General features: G+C 54.0%; 3 protein-coding genes across 4 annotated transcripts in view; all 3 read left to right on the top strand.

Moving 5' to 3' along the window:
• The window catches only part of LOC129356706 (anion exchange protein 2-like), a 12367-nt gene extending 5370 nt beyond the window's left edge, over positions 1-6997 (top strand). For both annotated transcript variants that reach the window (XM_055026268.1, XM_055026267.1), the window contains 12 exons: positions 162-346; positions 417-636; positions 2846-3049; positions 3121-3269; positions 4006-4200; positions 4274-4483; positions 4780-4869; positions 4945-5111; positions 5906-6159; positions 6234-6403; positions 6477-6650; positions 6764-6997. In XM_055026268.1, the coding sequence (XP_054882243.1) occupies positions 162-346; positions 417-636; positions 2846-3049; positions 3121-3269; positions 4006-4200; positions 4274-4483; positions 4780-4869; positions 4945-5111; positions 5906-6159; positions 6234-6403; positions 6477-6650; positions 6764-6844 (2099 nt within the window). In that variant the 3' untranslated portion in view covers positions 6845-6997. The remainder of the gene's footprint in view (positions 1-161; positions 347-416; positions 637-2845; positions 3050-3120; positions 3270-4005; positions 4201-4273; positions 4484-4779; positions 4870-4944; positions 5112-5905; positions 6160-6233; positions 6404-6476; positions 6651-6763) is intronic.
• An 86-nt stretch (positions 6998-7083) lies between these two features.
• On the top strand, positions 7084-10408 carry LOC129356716 (dnaJ homolog subfamily C member 5-like). Its single transcript, XM_055026278.1, has 5 exons — positions 7084-7691; positions 8747-8866; positions 8975-9188; positions 9260-9434; positions 9884-10408. Exons 2-5 carry the CDS (start codon positions 8760-8762, stop codon positions 9979-9981), a joined length of 594 nt encoding a protein of 197 aa, XP_054882253.1. The 5' UTR covers positions 7084-7691; positions 8747-8759; the 3' UTR covers positions 9982-10408.
• Positions 10409-11933: 1525 nt separating this feature from the next.
• LOC129356709 (tripartite motif-containing protein 54-like) lies at positions 11934-16544 on the top strand. The gene is given in 11 exon segments (XM_055026270.1): positions 11934-12240; positions 12459-12631; positions 12890-13061; positions 13916-14011; positions 14083-14134; positions 14137-14315; positions 14401-14423; positions 15344-15363; positions 15366-15467; positions 15537-15709; positions 15798-16544. Coding segments are annotated over 11 exon segments (1188 nt in total). The 5' UTR covers positions 11934-12120; the 3' UTR covers positions 15876-16544.
• Positions 16545-16607: the final 63 nt, after the last annotated feature.

Below are 16607 nucleotides of genomic sequence, written 5' to 3'. Positions count from 1 at the left end.
TCAGGACTTGAACCTGGGTTCATATGACCTTTAACCTTTTAGAGTACTGGTGTGTGTGAAAGTGAGGACATTAGGAGGAGGCAGGGTTAGGAGGAGATCCTGTTCCTGGTAGATCCAGTAGATCTGCAGAAGGTTCATTCCTCCCTGCGCTGTGACTGCAGGCAGCGTGGGGTTCCTGGACCGGCCCTTCCTGGCCTTTGTGCGACTGCAGGAAGCGGTTCTGTTGGACTCTGTTCTGGAAGTCTCTGTCCCAGTCCGGTTCCTCTTCCTCCTGCTGGGCCCTGCTGCCGCCAGCCTGGAGTACCATCAGATCGGCCGTTCCGTCTCCACGCTGATGTCAGACCAGGTGTGTTCCTGCTCATGATCTTGGAAACGCCCACCAGGTGGCGCCACAACATGTGGTCATTCTCTTCCAGGGCTTCCATGAGGCGGCGTACCGAGCAGAGAGCCAGCAGGATCTGCTGACGGCCCTCGACCGCTTCCTGGAGCGCAGCGTGCTTCTGCCCCCGCCTGATGCCAGCAGGGAGGAGCTTCTGCTCTCGGCTCCTCGCTACCAAGGAGAGACGCTGCAGAGCGGAGAGAGAGAGCACAGCGGCAAGCTGCAGGAGAAACAAAGCAGCCTTCAGCAGGACAAAGGTGGTTCACTTGCTGCTCCTTAGAGGCTCTGCTGTGAACTAAAACCAAATATCAAAATCACAATAAGCTTTTCTGAAAGTTTTACCATCAAATTTATGAAGGCTAAAGGAACAGGCAGCAGAAATGAGCATAATCTACAATCAACATTCAAACATCAGTGTGGTCATGATGGGTGGTGGTTGATGTTGGACCCAAAAGCAGAAATAGAGCCAACGAATGGTTTCGAAGACTTTATGAAGATTGAATGATAAAATACATGGGAAGCCAGGCAGCAGCAAAGAACGAAACATTCAGTAAGGAAGTTACCGAAAGGATCCGGAGAGCAGTGACTGAAAAAGAGAAGCTCAGAAATGATGCTGAAGAAAAGCCTGACTGGGGAGCTAACAGCTAGCATGAGCAGAGGAGAGAGAGGCACAGGGAATCAGGAAATACTAACCAGACTGTCCATCATCCAACACGCTTATTTCTAGTGGGGATGTAATGGGTGCTGCTGCCTATCTCCAGAGGTCAAAGGGCAAGACACCGGGTCACCTGTACAGGTCACCAGTCCATCACAGAGCAACACAGACACACAGAATGACCAACCATGCACACACACCGAAGGCCCGGGCCCCACGGTGGCCTCATGGTGGCCCCATGGTGGTCCCATGGTGGTCCCATGGCGGCCCCACGGCGGCCCCATGGTGGCCCCACGGTGGCCCCACGGCGGCCCCATGGTGGCCCCACGGCGGTCCCACGGTGGCCCCACGGTGGCCCCATGGCGGTCCCATGGCGGCCCCATGGTGGCCCCGTGGTGGTCCCACGGCGGCCCTATGATGGTCCCATGGTGGCCCCACGGCGGCCCCTCGGTGGCCCCACGGTGGTCCCATGGTGGTCCCATGGTGGTCCCACGGTGGTCCCATGGCGGCCCCATGGTGGTCCCATGGTGGCCCCATGGTGGCCCCACGGCGGCCCCACGGTGGCCTCATGGTGGCCCCATGGTGGTCCCATGGCGGCCCCACGGTGGCCTCACAGTGGCCCCATGGTGGTCCCATGGTGGTCCCATGGTGGCCCCATGGTGGTCCCACGGTGGTCCCATGGCGGCCCCATGGCGGCCCCACGGTGGCCTCATGGTGGCCCCACGGCGGCCCCACGGTGGCCCCATGGTGGTCCCATGGTGGTCCCATGGTGGCCCCACGGTGGTCCCATGGTGGCCCCATGGTGGCCTCACAGTGGCCCCATGGTGGCCCCACGGTGGCCCCACGGTGGCCTCATGGTGGCCCCATGGTGGCCCCACGGCGGCCCCACGGTGGCCCCACGGCGGCCCCACGGTGGCCCCACGGTGGCCTCATGGTGGCCCCATGGTGGTCCCATGGTGGTCCCATGGTGGTCCCATGGTGGTCCCACGGTGGTCCCATGGCGGCCCCATGGTGGTCCCATGGCGGCCCCATGGTGGCCCCATGGTGGCCCCACGGCGGCCCCACGGTGGCCTCATGGTGGCCCCACGGCGGCCCCACGGTGGCCCCATGGTGGCCCCATGGTGGTCCCATGGTGGCCCCATGGTGGCCCCACGGCGGCCCCACGGTGGCCCCACGGCGGCCCCACGGTGGCCTCACAGTGGCCCCATGGTGGCCCCACGGCGGCCCCACGGTGGCCCCATGGCGGTCCCACGGCGGCCCCACGGTGGCCCCACGGAGGCCCCATGGCGGCCCCATGGTGGCCCCACGGTGGCCCCATGGTGGCCCCACGGCGGCCCCACGGTGTCCCCATGGCGGCCCCATGGCGGCCCCACGGCGGCCCCATGGTGGCCCCATGGTGGTCCCACGGCGGCCCCACGGTGGCCTCATGGTGACCCCACGGCGGCCCCACGGTGGCCCCACGGTGGCCTCATGGTGGCCCCATGGTGGCCCCACGGCGGCCCCACGGTGGCCCCATGGTGGTCCCATGTTGGTCCCATGGTGGTCCCATGGCGGCCCCATGGTGGCCCCACGGCGGCCCCACGGTGGTCCCATGGTGGTCCCATGGTGGCCCCACGGTGGCCCCACGGTGGCCCCATGGTGGTCCCATGGTGGCCCCATGGTGGTCCCATGGCGGCCTCATGGTGGTCCCATGGTGGCCCCATGGCGGCCCCACGGCGGCCCCACGGTGGCCCCATGGTGGTCCCATGGCGGCCCCGTGGCTGCAGGTCGCTGCATTTTCTCTCCACTGACTTCACGCTGATCTCTCTCAGACTCTCTGGTTCCCTTCAAGTCCGCCGAAGCTCCTCTGAGGCGTTCGGGTCGTCTCTTTGGCGGTCTGATCCAGGATGTGACCCGGCGGTATCCTCAGTACCTCAGCGACATCCAGGACGCTCTGAACCCACAGTGCATGGCGGCCGTCATCTTCATCTACTTCGCCGCCTTGTCTCCGGCCATCACCTTCGGCGGACTGCTTGGTGAGTGAGACCCTCGGCAGGGATGGAAGAGAACCATCAGGACGACCTTTAACCTCTGTCCTGTGATCCAGGCGAGAAGACCGAGGGTCTGATCGGCGTGTCCGAGTTGATCGTTGCCACGGCGATGCAGGGCATCGTGTTCAGCATACTGGGAGCTCAGCCTCTGCTGGTGATCGGCTTCTCTGGCCCCCTGCTGGTGTTTGAGGAAGCTTTCTACACGGTGAGCTGGCAGGAAGTGACGCTGACTGGTGCAAACTGGGAATCCAGGCAAAAAAGCTGCAAACAGAAATACAACATTAGATAAAGACTGCATACTCTGAAACTGTCCAACACGTCTGTTAAAAGAACAAACTGTTTCCAAAACCTGACAGTAAAACTGTAAATAGCAGCAGGAAGGATCTTCTGTCACGCTCCTCCATGCACCGAAGACGCAGCAGCTTGTCAGAAAGCATGTTTATTTTCAAACTACTGCAATGCATTCTGGGTACAGAATAAACTATTGCACCGTATAATGGGTGCAGAATGAGACAAAACATGTCTGCTTTGTAAGCAGCCCTCATCCCCTTCAAAATAAGAGCATGACTATAAATGTTTAACTACTTGAAGAAGTCCTAAAAGTTGAGAACCAAATCTAACCAAACCGACGTCAAACTTTATTCAACCCAAAGTTTACAACACAGCAAGTAAATTATCTGCAGAAAATGGTTAATTGGAAGCTAAATGTGCAAAATGTTTTCAAAGTTAGCCGAATGTTAAAGAGCTAAGCTAAAAACTAAGTCTGCCCAGCACTGAGATCCAGCCTCAGCTTTTATTCTGGGTTTAGTTACTGGGACAGATTAAAGGGAACCACTTTTTAAAAATCTGAACCAATTCAAATCCAGTAGTTTGATGTTTATTTGTACGAGGTGAGGGATCGTTCCCTCCGTGAAACCGGGCCGCTCTGCGTTTCTCTGCAGTTCTGCAAAGACAATGAAATCGAGTACCTGACGGGCCGGGTCTGGATCGGGTTCTGGCTGGTCCTGATCGTCTTCATCACTGTGGCCTTGGAGGGAAGCATCCTGGTTCGGTTCGTTTCTCGATTCACTCAGGAGATCTTCTCCTTTCTCATCTCCCTCATCTTCATCTACGAGACCTTCGCCAAGCTGGTCAAGGTCGGTGCCGGCGCCTGCAGAAGCGTCCAGCGGCGATGCGGCTGCGCTCCACTCCTCCTCTCTTCTCTCTCAGATCTTTAAGGAGTACCCGCTCCAGAGCTGCTTCCACGGAAACAACAGCGGCTCTCCGCCTCTGGGCAACGTGTCGGTGACGGCCGGGCGTCCCGGGGGAACCGCCGCGGAGCCCAACACGGCGCTGCTCTCTCTGGTCCTCATGGCGGGAACCTACTTCATCGCCTTCTACCTGCGGAAGTTCAAGAACAGTTCCTTCTTCCCGGGACGGGTCAGTACCGACCAGAGCAGAGGGACGGGTCCGGTACGCCCCCGGCCCAGACCCAAAGAACCTGCTGCAGCCTCACAATCTGATTATCAGGGTTCAGAGGTCAAAGGTTAAAGTCCTCAACCAGACACAGATGGTTCAGAGTCTCCCAGGATTCTCAGCAACTGGTCCACTGTCAAAGACTTGGACGTTTACTGAGACCATCTGAAGGAGTCCAGTTTTTTAAAGCTTAGACCGGTTTGGACCAGTAGAACCAGAACTGACCCGGGAGGTCTAAAACCACGTTCCTTGTGTTTCAGATCCGTCGAATCATTGGAGACTTTGGGGTCCCCATCGCCATCCTCATCATGGTTCTGGTGGACTACAGTGTGGAAGACACCTACACCCAGGTGAGGGTGCAGCTTGTTTGAATCCCACATCCTGCTGACCCCACGGTGAACCGCTCTGCTGCCGTCCGTCTCCAGAAACTCAACGTTCCCAGCGGATTCTCAGTGTCCAGTCCGGAGAAGCGTGGCTGGCTGATTTCTCCCATGGGTTCTGATGGTCAGTTTCCAGTTTGGATGATGGGAGCCAGCATCCTGCCGGCCATCCTGGTCTTCATCCTCATCTTCATGGAGTCACAGATCACAGCGTAAAGAACTTACTGCTCGTCAGGGAGCCGTTGCTCCTGCTAGGCTAGCATGTTAGCTTTAGTTATATTTACCCAGAATGCCCTGCGCTGTAGTTCACTTCCTGCTTTTGAAACGGTCTCTAGTCCTCTTCAATTCAACTGAACCCAGACCGAGGTTTGGAGGACCAGAGGTCAGAGGTCAGTTAGGGTTCACACCTCACTAACCGGACCGGATTTTAAAAGCAAATGGACTGGAGTCGGATTGAAGCGAAGTGAACGGGGCTGATGGGAATGGATCCTTAATATTCAGCAGAAGTGGACTCTTGGCGTGTGGTTTTGGTCCAGATTGGGTCCCACTGGTCCAGATTGGGTCCCACTGGTCCAGATTGGGTCCCACTGGTCCAGATTGGGTCCCACTGGACCAGATGGGGTCCCACTGGTCCAGATTGGGTCCCGCTGGTCCAGATTGGGTCCCACTGGTCCAGATTGGGTCCCTCTGGTCCAGATGGGGTCCCACTGGTCCAGAAGGGGTCCCACTGGTCCAGATTGGGTCCCTCTGGTCCAGATTGGGTCCCACTGGTCCAGATTGGGTCCCTCTGGTCCAGATGGGGTCCCACTGGTCCAGAAGGGGTCCCACTGGTCCAGATTGGGTCCCACTGGTCCAGATTGGGTCCCACTGGACCAGATGGGGTCCCACTGGTCCAGATTGGGTCCCTCTGGTCCAGATTGGGTCCCACTGGTCCAGATGGGGTCCCACTGGTCCAGATTGGGTCCTGGTGGGAGGGGAGCTCACTGACCTCCTCTCTGTCTTGCAGGCTGATTGTCAGTAAGAAGGAGAGGATGCTGGTGAAAGGAACCGGGTTTCACCTGGACCTGTTAATCATTGTGGTGGTGGGCGGAGTCTCGGCCCTGTTCGGTCTGCCGTGGCTCTCCGCCGCCACGGTCCGCTCCGTCACCCATACCAACGCCCTGACCGTCATGAGCAAGGCCGTGGAGCCCGGAGACAAGCCGCGCATCCAGGAGGTGAAGGAGCAGAGGGTGACGGGCTTCTTGGTGGCGGTTCTAGTGGGTAAGGCGGCGTCTCGGTACCAGCACCAGGGTCGCCTCCGGGCTGCTGGGTTCTGAACGGGTCTGCTCTGTCAGGTCTGTCCATCGTTATCGGAGAGGTTCTGCGCCAGATCCCCCTGGCGGTTCTGTTTGGGATATTCCTCTACATGGGTGTGATGTCACTGAACGGGATCCAGCTGACGGAGCGTCTCATCCTGCTGCTGATGCCTCCCAAGTACCATCCGGACCAGAACTACGTCCGGAAGGTAAGGCCCGGTTCCGGTCTCCGCCGACCTGATCCCGCTCCCTGCTGACCCGGGGTCCCCGGTCCCGTCCCAGGTGAGGACGCTGCGGATGCACCTGTTCACGCTGGTCCAGCTGACGTGCCTGTCGCTGCTGTGGGTTGTCATGGCGACGGCGGCGGCGCTGGCGTTCCCCTTCATGCTGCTGCTGACCATCCCTCTGAGGATGCTGCTGCTGCCGCGCCTCTTCAGCGCCAGAGAGCTGCTGAGTGTGAGTCAGTGAGGTCACCGTGAGGTCACCGTGAGGTCACCGTGAGGTCACACAAACATCACTGTCATCCTTAACACAGACTGGACCTCTGACCTCTGACCTCTGACCTGCAGCTGGATGCTGACGATGCAGAGCCCCACCTAGAGGAGAAGGAGGGGCAGGACGAGTACTCGGACCTTCAGATGCCCATCTGACCCGATCGGACCAGAACCGGACCAGTTGCACCTCTGAACAGCTGCTTTTCAACATGATGTGATTTCACCGAAATATTTCTCTGTAACAATCAGAACCAGAACCAGAACCTGCTGCTCTCAGTAAAAACTCCTCAATAAACAGATCTGTCTTTATTTCTGCCTCTTATCCTCCAGTTTGGACCGGTTCGGGTCAGAACCCGAGTCCGGTTCGGGTCAGAACCTGGGTCCAGGTTGGTCCGGTTTGGGTCAGAACCTGGGTCCAGTTTGGACCGGTTCGGGTCAGAACCTGGGTCCAGGTTGGTCCGGTTTGGGTCAGAACCTGGGTCCAGTTTGGACCGGTTCGGGTCAGAACCCGAGTCCGGTTCGGGTCAGAACCTGGGTCCAGGTTGGTCCGGTTTGGGTCAGAACCTGGGTCCAGTTTGGACCGGTTCGGGTCAGAACCCGGGTCCGGTCCGGGTCCAGGTCCATATACTTTATGAAAGCACTGAATGGGTTCAGAACCGGGTCCAATCGGGTCAGCTCCCGTCTCTGTTTGTGACTCAGGTCTTCTGATCCAATCAGCTGCCAGCTCCTGGGCTCAGACCCCGCCCCCTGGCTGCAGGCTGTGGTGGAGCGATCTGATTGGCTCTGGCTCCTCTGGCCAATCAGCTGTCAGGATGTTCCTGCCAATGTCTGGCCTGTCTCACCTGGTTGCCGTGGTAACGCCCTCTTCAAGAAACCCGAGCAGCGCGGCGCCGGGCCGACACCCGAGCCGCTCTGAATGTTTGATGCGTTCCGACAGAGATCCTGGAACACCTGAGCAGAACGCCGCCGCCGCCGCCAGAGGAGCAGCGCCGCAACGCCGCAGGTAACCTGGAGACACCTGGAGACACCTGGCAGCTTCTGGTTCTGGTTCTGCTGGGTTCTCAGACTCACCTGATCAGCTCCATCTTGGTTCTGCTGGTATTCCCAACCAGTGACCCAACAGGTTCTGGTTCTGGATCGCCCATGGGGATCTGATGCTGGCTTCTTCTTCTGGACCTTCAGGTCCGGTTCTAACTTCTGTCGTTCTGGATCCAGAGGTTTCTGCTCCGGTTCTGCTGACCGGCCCTGTCCCGTTAGATCGGACCTGCAGGAACCATCGGAGCGGAAATCAGGCCAGCTGGGTTTGCTGCCTGGAGCAGAAAGTTCTCTTGTGACCCACGGGTCGCTCAGAGTCCGGTTCCCTCCAGATGGTTCCCTCCAGATGGTTCCCTCCAGATGGTTCCCTCCGTTCTCTGAGCAGGAAGTCTGAAATCTGAAAGGAGCCAATAGAAACGATCCAGCCAGCCAAGGGGCGGGGCTGAAGCCAATGGGAAATCAGGACCAGAACCAGAACCTGGATCTTTACCTGGATCTTTTATCCAATCAGATTGTTTCGCTCATGGATCAGACTGATGTGATTGGCTGCTGGTGTTGCTGAGCTGCTCTGTGGCGACCCCTGCTGGATCTGCAGAATAATGTCTAGATAAAAATCTTTGTTTTTTTATTTTTATGATTTTATTTGTTCTGTCAGATAAACTTCAGATTTAGTTTCTCCACTCAGAATGTTAAATTAATTATGAATCAGTTAAATGATCGCGTCTGTTTCCGACCAGCTGCTTACTGATTGGTCCCCTCTGGCCCCGCCCACAATTTATGAACTCTGAGGCTCAGCTTGTCAAAAGTTATGGATTCTGCTAAATAATTCAGTTATGTGAGTGAGCTCAGACTGGAGGGAGCCTCACTGAGCATGCTCAGTAGCGGCAGATACGATGTGGGCGTGGTCTGGTGGCTCTGACTGGAAATGGGAAAAGGTGTGACATCACCTGCTGGTCTCAGCTGGGCGGAGCCACAGTGATGTCACAGCGATTTACATCAAGGTGTGACGTCACTTCCCTCCAGGTGATGAACCAGGATGTCAGACGGGAAGCAGCGCAGTTTGTCCACTTCCGGAGAGTCTCTGTACCAGATCCTCGGCCTGGAGAAAGGCTGCAGCCATGACGACATCAAGAAGTCCTACAGGTAAGCCCCGCCCCCTCTGGCAGCAGTCTGGGCTCGGTGCTCGTCCAGTAGGCCTCCGATTTGAAAACAGGAAGTGAGCCGTTCCTGACTTCCTGTTGGTGGTGTCAGGAAGCTGGCGCTGCGGTTCCACCCGGATAAGAACCCGGACAACCCGGAGGCGGCGGAGAAGTTCAAGGAGCTGAACAACGCGCACTCGGTGCTGGCCGACCTGAGCAAGAGGAACATCTACGACTCGTACGGCTCGCTGGGGCTCTACGTGGCGCAGCAGTTTGGAGAGGACAACGTCAACACCTACTTCATGCTGTCCACCTGGTGGGCCAAGGTGGGGGCGGAGCTTCGAGGGGCGGCCACACCCCCGCGGTGAGGCTGGTGTGACATGTGTTTGTGCTGCAGGGTCTGTTCCTGCTCTGCGGCGTCCTGACCGGATGTTACTGCGGCTGCTGCCTCTGCTGCTGCTGCAACTGCTGCTGTGGGAAACTCAAGCCCACCGCGGCGGGCGAGGGGGCGGAGCCAGAGTACGTCTCGCCTGACGACCTGGAGGAGGAGATTCGCAACAGTCCCGACAACGGTAAGACGTCAGGACGCGTCTTCTGCGGTTCAGTGATGACGTCAGCCTGGCTGCTGAGGGAACCGATTCTCATTGCTGTTGTGTTTGTCATCATGTTTTCATGAGTCTGGAATAACTGGATGGAAAACGAAACGTTGCTGCTTTTCTTTCTGTCTCCAACAGTAAAATAATGTTGATCGGTTTTATGTCCGTCTGTGCTCCTGCATGTTGCCCTGGTAATGCTGCACAGTAAGGACGGCTGCTTCATAGCACCAGTTTACAGCATTCAACATCCAACTGAGCCTGGAAGTAAATACATGGCAACAGGATCGTAGAACGTCCTAGTTCAAGTTCAGGAATGGAGGCAATGAGACTGGGCCGCCGGATGAGACGGGAGGCTGAGGGACGGACGGCAGCTGCTCCGGTCCTCTGGGCTTCATCTTCATGTCTTCTGCTCTGGTTGCTTCCAGGTGCAGAGACGCCGACCGTCCAGCAACCCAGCGGCGCCAGCGAGAAGACGCAGCTGATCGGCGACGGCCACCGCAGATACGGAGACACCTACACCTGAGAGGGCAAGCTGACCCCAAACCCGGCTGACCCCTGACCCCGCTCACCTCAAACCCCGCTGACCCCTGACCCCATGGCCCGTCGACTGGAACACTCAAATATTCTTCACCAAAGACACCAAAACGTCTCTGGCGTTCCAAACACAAGACATAAAACCTGATGAAGATTAAAACATTTGAGACGATCGAATCACTGGAACATCAGAGACATTTTTAGCTCCAGTTGGGATCTTTGATCAAATCACTTCAGTCTCCATCTTGTTTCTTTTGCTATGATCATCTGAGAACAGATCCATCAACTCCATCAGCTGCTACTGCTGTCTTAGCATATGCACCAAAAACAACCAATCAGAGCCTGGAGGCGGGGCCTAGTGCTATAAATCACCTCATGTACCTGCTGCTAAATGTGCTAATGGTGGAGAAACAACTCATTGCTACAGCTAAACTATTTATCTGCTGTCCTTCAGTTGCTATGCAAACTAGCCTAGCATTCATGACAAGCTGTGTTAGCAGTAGCATAACAGAGAACAAGGAGCAGAAGCAGGCACAATTAAGAGTGATTGATAGCGTCAAGTCCCGCCTCCAGGCTCTGATTGGTTGTTTGCAGTTAGCACTCAAACTGTCACCACATAGACAGTTTCAACAAATGTGTAAAAAAAATATTTGATTCATAAAAGTTACAAACTGCAGCTTTAAGAGATTTGAGACAATACAAAGACTGAACAGCTGTAACCTCCACCCCGCCGACCCGACCTTTTAACCCCTAAAGCAGCTGCATCTGGGTCTGAACAGAACCCGCCTCCGTTGGTGACTTCCTGAATCTAGTCAAACTCCTGCTCTGATTGGCTGTTTGATGACGAGTCAACCAGGAGGAGGAGCTTAAATTCTTTGTTGTTGTTGATGTGGAAACAGCGGTGGTCACATGAACTCGCTGGAAGCTCCCCTTTCGTTTGTATGCTAATAAAGGACTAAAGTGTGACTTGGTGTCTGCCTGGTCTGTGGCTCACAGTTTGACCTTTGCCCTCTTCTATGTCATTATCATCTCACAGAATTAGTTTAGTTTAATTTTGTGGAAGTTCCCGTTCATTCTCCGCTGCTGCAGTTTTACTTTCCAGACAGATTTGCACTGAAAGAGAGACGATCTTTTCTGGTGCTTCATATAAATGAATAAGTTTCTACTCTGCTCATAAAGTGCAACATGGCCGCCCTCGTCAGCGACTCCTGTCTGCTGCGCTTTGTTTCATCTGATCCCACAGAGTTTTTATTCTTCTTCACTGATCAGAGTATGAAACTCAACCGTAACGCCATTGAGTCGGCCTTCTTCTTCTGTGGTTTTAATGACCCTGACTGCTTTATGCTATGCTGCTGACACCAACTTCGTGATTGTGCTGCTGCAGCGCCGCCAGCTGGTCACATCATTTACATTTCAAAAGTATTCACACCCCTTCAACTTTTCCATATTTGGTCATATTGCAACTACAAATATTAACACATTTCATTGGAATTTAACAGTATGAACATTTTAGAAATCAAAGCATTTTATGCAAATATTCGGTTGCCAGCTTGGGGGGCAGATAACTTGGTGGGCTCAGAAAAGGGGGCTGAATACTTTTGCACCCACACTTTTCAGTTTTTTATTTGTAAAAATATTTTGAATTATGAATCATTTTCCTTCTACTTTCCAGTCGGTGGTCCAGTCAGTCGGTGGTCCAGTCAGTCGGTGGTCCAGTCAGTCGGTGGTCCAGTCAGTGGACCACAACTGTCAGTCACCTCACATTAAATAAAATGGTTCTGGTTCCTCCTGCTTCAGTCTGACCACCAGGGGCGCTGCAGCTGGATAAACTCCTGCGTACTGTTCCTGTTCCTTTAACCTCCTCATCTATCCCCTATTGACCTTTGACATATAAGGCTATGTCGGCACGGCAACGGCTGACGTCCCTGAGTCTAAAAACAGCCTGAGACTCAGAGAGCACTGAGCTCTTCGAGTCTGCCGACGGTTTCACCATCTGCATGACCGTCCTCTCTCTGGGACTCGTCCTCTCTCTGTGACCCGTCTCTGTGACTCGTCCTCTCTCTGTGACTCGTCCCTGTGACTCGTCCTCTCTCTGGGACTCGTCCTCTCTCTGTGACTCGTCCCCATCATGGACGGCCTGGAGAAGCAGCTGGTGTGTCCCATCTGTCTGGAGATGTTCTCCAAGCCGGTGGTCATCCTGCCTTGTCAACACAACCTGTGCAGGAAATGCGCCAACGACGTGTTTCAGGTAGGACTTCCGTCACTCCTTCGTGTCCTCCTCTGGACTCTGAATGCCTTTTCATGTCCAGAACCAAAACCCATTGGGTTTCTAGCTGCATGCTAGAAGCCTTAGCCACACAGAACAAAGACTGGTACCAGTTTGGTACCTACTGGAAGCAGCCAAAGTCCAGAGAGGACAACACTGGACATCATTTTGGCGTCTCATTGGTCTGCTGTCCTCTCCAGGCATCCAATCCCTACCTGTCCAGCAGGACCGGCGCCACGATGACGTCAGGCGGACGGTTCCGCTGCCCCTCCTGTAGACACGAGGTGGTTCTGGACCGGCACGGCGTCTACGGGCTGCAGAGGAACCTGCTGGTGGAGAACATCATCGACATGTACAAGCAGGGCAGCACCAGGTAGCGAGGGGGACAGACCCAGCCTGGTTCCCATGGTTAGCACTGAGGTTGGCCTCGTCAAAGAGTTCAATGACATCCAGATAAATACAGACTGTACAGTGCTGGTTCTGGTTCTGTTGGACCTCATCATTGGCCATGACATATTACTGAAACCGCTGGAGAGCTGGGAGGACCGTCTGGTTCCGGTTCTAGACTGGAACCAACCCACATTCCTGGTTCTGATGCATTTGTCTCTCTGGTTCTGTTTGTGTTCATCAGTAAGCCAGAACCTGAGAAGAAGCAGGAGCCGATGTGTGAAGAGCATCCGGACGAGAAGATCAACATTTACTGCATCACCTGCAGCGCCCCCACCTGTTCACTCTGCAAAGTGTTCGGACAACACAGAGACTGCGAGGTGGCGCCGCTGAGCCAAGTATTCGCAAGCCAGAAGGTACCGCATGGTGAGGTGTGGTGTTAAGGTGTGTTAAGGTGTTAAGGTGTGTTGAGGTGTGTTGAGGTGTGTGAGGTGTGTTAAGGTGTGTTGAGGTGTGTTGAGGTGTGTTGAGGTGTGTTAAGGTGTGTTGAGGTGTGTTGAGGTGTGTTGAGGTGTGTTAAGGTGTGTTGAGGTGTGTTGAGGTGTATTGAGGTGTGTTAAGGTGTGTTGAGGTGTGTTGAGGTGTGTTGAGGTGTGTTAAGTGTTGAGGTGTGTTGAGGTGTGTTGAGGTGTGTTGAGGTGTGTTGAGGTGTTTAAGGTGTGTTGAGGTGTGTTGAGGTGTGTTGAGGTGTGTTGAGGTGTGTTGAGGTGTTTAAGGTGTGTTGAGGTGTGTTGACGTGTGTTGACGTGTGTTGAGGTGTGTTGAGGTGTGTTGAGGTGTGTTGAGGTGTGTTAAGGTGTGTTGAGGTGTGTTGAGGTGTGTTGAGGTGTGTTAAGGTGTGTTGAGGTGTGTTGAGGTGTGTTAAGGTGTGTTAAGGTGTGTTGAGGTGTGTTGAGGTGTGTTGAGGTGTGTTGAGGTGTGTTGAGGTGTGTTGAGGTGTGTTAAGGTGTGTTGAGGTGTGTTGAGGTGTGTTGAGGTGTGTTGAGGTGTGTTGAGGTGTGTTGAGGTGTGTTAAGGTGTGTTGAGGTGTGTTGAGGTGTGTTGAGGTGTGTTGAGGTGTGTTGAGGTGTGTTGAGGTGTGTTGAGGTGTGTTGAGGTGTGTTGAGGTGTGTTAAGGTGTGTTGAGGTGTGTTGAGGTGTGTTAAGGTGTGTTGAGGTGTATTCAGGTGTGTTCAGGTGTGTTCAGGTGTGTGTTGTCACCTTTCTGCAGGCTGAACTCACGGATTGCATCTCCTTGTTGGTCGGGAACAACGAGCGGATCCAAGCCATCGTCAGCCAGCTGGATGAGACCTGCAGAGCTGTGGACGTGAGTGGATGTCCTCCAGGTGTGGCAGTCCTCGGCCGGCGCCGTCTCACCTGGAGGATGTGTCTCTGCAGGAGAACGGCCGGCGGCAGAAGTCCAGGGTCTGCGAGACATTCGACCGCCTGTTTTGCTGCTGGAGGAGAAGAAAGGCGAGATGACGGTCAGCATCAACTGCGAGCAGGAGGAGAAACTGGACTACATCCGCAGTCTGAACAGGAAGTACAGCGAGCACCTGGAAGAGACTGCCAAGCTGCTGGAGACTGCTATCCAGACCATGGACGAGCCTGAGATGGCGGTTTTCCTCCAGGTGACCCTGAATGCAGCATTGATAGGAGAATGAAAGCAGAGTCAGCTCTGATATTCTGACATTTCTGTCTGGTCTTCCCACACAGTCGGCCAACCCTCTGCTGCAGAAGTGAGTTTCTGTTTCCTGTTGCTGTCCCGATCTCTCCCACGAGTTTCCTGCTTGTTTCCTGCTGGTTTCCTGCTAGTTTCCTGCTAGTTTCCTGCTGGTTTCCTGCTTGTTTCCTGCTGGTTTCCTGTTAGTTTCCTGCTAGTTTCCTGCTAGTTTCCTGCTAGTTTCCTGCTTGTTTCCTGCTTGTTTCCTGCTTGTTTCCTGTTAGTTTCCTGCTTGTTTCCTGCTAGTTTCCTGCTTGTTTCCTGCTTGTTTCCTGCTAGTTTCCTGCTTGTTTCCTGCTAGTTTCCTGCTTGTTTCCTGCTAGTTTCCTGCTGGTTTCCTGTTAGTTTCCTGCTAGTTTCCTGCTAGTTTCCTGTTAGTTTCCTGCTTGTTTCCTGCTAGTTTCCTGCTGGTTTCCTGTTAGTTTCCTGCTTGTTTCCTGCTGGTTTCCTGTTAGTTTCCTGCTTGTTTCCTGCTAGTTTCCTGCTTGTTTCCTGTTAGTTTTCCTGCTTGTTTCCTGCTGGTTTTCTGTTAGTTTCCTGCTTGTTTCCTGCTAGTTTCCTGCTTGTTTCCTGCTAGTTTCCTGCTTGTTTCCTGTTAGTTTCCTGCTTGTTTCCTGCTTGTTTCCTGCTAGTTTCCTGCTTGTTTCATGCTAGTTTCCTGCTAGTTTCCTGTTAGTTTCCTGCTAGTTTCCTGTTAGTTTCCTGCTTGTTTCCTGTTAGTTTCCTGCTAGTTTCCTGCTTGTTTCCTGCTAGTTTCCTGCTAGTTTCCTGCTTGTTTCCTGCTAGTTTCCTGCTTGTTTCCTGCTCTTTTCCTGTTAGTTTCCTGCTTTGTTTCCTGTTAGTTTCCTGCTTGTTTCCTGTTAGTTTCCTGCTTGTTTCCTGCTAGTTTCCTGCTTGTTTCCTGTTAGTTTATCCGGTGCTTCGTTGTCCCCTCAGGCTGCTGCAGTTCACAGACACGTCCACCTGGACAATGTCCAGCCTGGTTATGAAAATATGGATCACTTCACCGTAAACTTTGACCTCCAGAGGAGGGCGCTGGCGGACGTTGACTTCATCAAACGTAAACATCTGGGTGACTGACCAATCACAGTGCAGCATGCTTCGTGTCTGATGTTCTGTGTCCTTCTAGTTGATGATGATGAGAGCGAAGACGAGGTGGAAGCCAGAGGACAGCTGCATGTCACACCCGCAGCAGCCAATGAGCAGCTGGCTCTTTCCCAACCAAAGAGCCCCGCCCCCTCATCGTCAGTCCCGCAGGCCCCGCCCCCTACGCATCGCCCCACAACTAGCTCCGCCCCTCAGGTATGAACAATGATTTTATTGAGGTTTTCAAGTGAAACTGGTCACCTGTTCGTCTCCATGCTAACCAGTTTAACCCCTTCCTCTTTAGTCCGATCACCAGAACGAGTCGGAGGACAAAGACGGACCCAAACACGTCTTCTCCTTCAGCTGGCTCAACCAGAAGTAAGAGATCTGGCCCTGGAGGACCTGGAGGACCTGGAGATCCTGGAGGACCTGGTGATCCTGGAGGACCTGGAGATCTTGGAGGACCAGTGGCTTCATGTATAAATTGTGTGTGTGCACAAAAAATGTGCGGTACCATATTTTACACACAAATCGGTATTTATAAATATGAACTTTGTCTCAAAGTTTGTGTAAATTTACACAAACCTTTTCTGTGTGAAAATGTGAAGCAGCCAAGAAATCTTTACCTGTGGACAAGATCAAAGTCCAAAAGATCAAAACTCACCTGAATCCACTGAAATCTGACAACATTTGGTTATTTGAGCAAGAAGCAACAAACTGCATGATTTTAATATTGTTTAAAGGAAACAATGAAACTGAACCGCATTCATCCTCAGAGAAAAAGCCAACACACTCACACACACACACCCACACACACCACACACCCACACACACTCACACACACACACACACCCACACCCACACACACACACACACACACACACAGACAAAATAAAGAAAATAAAAATAAAAAACCTCACTCCAATGTAAATAGAACTTTTTCTCAGTTTTTGCCTCAGAAAGACGAAACGCTTTGAAATGCATCTATTGATCATTTCAAACCTGCTGATGAAGATAATCAGCAGGTTTGATTCTTGAAGGTGATCAATAATCTCAGGTATTGCCTCTATGACCTGCTTCATGAGGATCTCTGATCAATGGAGCCATTGATCAG

The sequence above is a fragment of the Poeciliopsis prolifica genome, unplaced genomic scaffold (assembly GCF_027474105.1).
Source record: "Poeciliopsis prolifica strain line A6 unplaced genomic scaffold, Auburn_PproV2 SCAFFOLD188, whole genome shotgun sequence".
NCBI classification, from domain to species: Eukaryota; Metazoa; Chordata; class Actinopteri; order Cyprinodontiformes; family Poeciliidae; genus Poeciliopsis; species Poeciliopsis prolifica.
The sequence above is the reverse complement of the archived record's forward strand: the minus strand, read 5'-3'. Positions and strand labels throughout refer to the sequence as shown.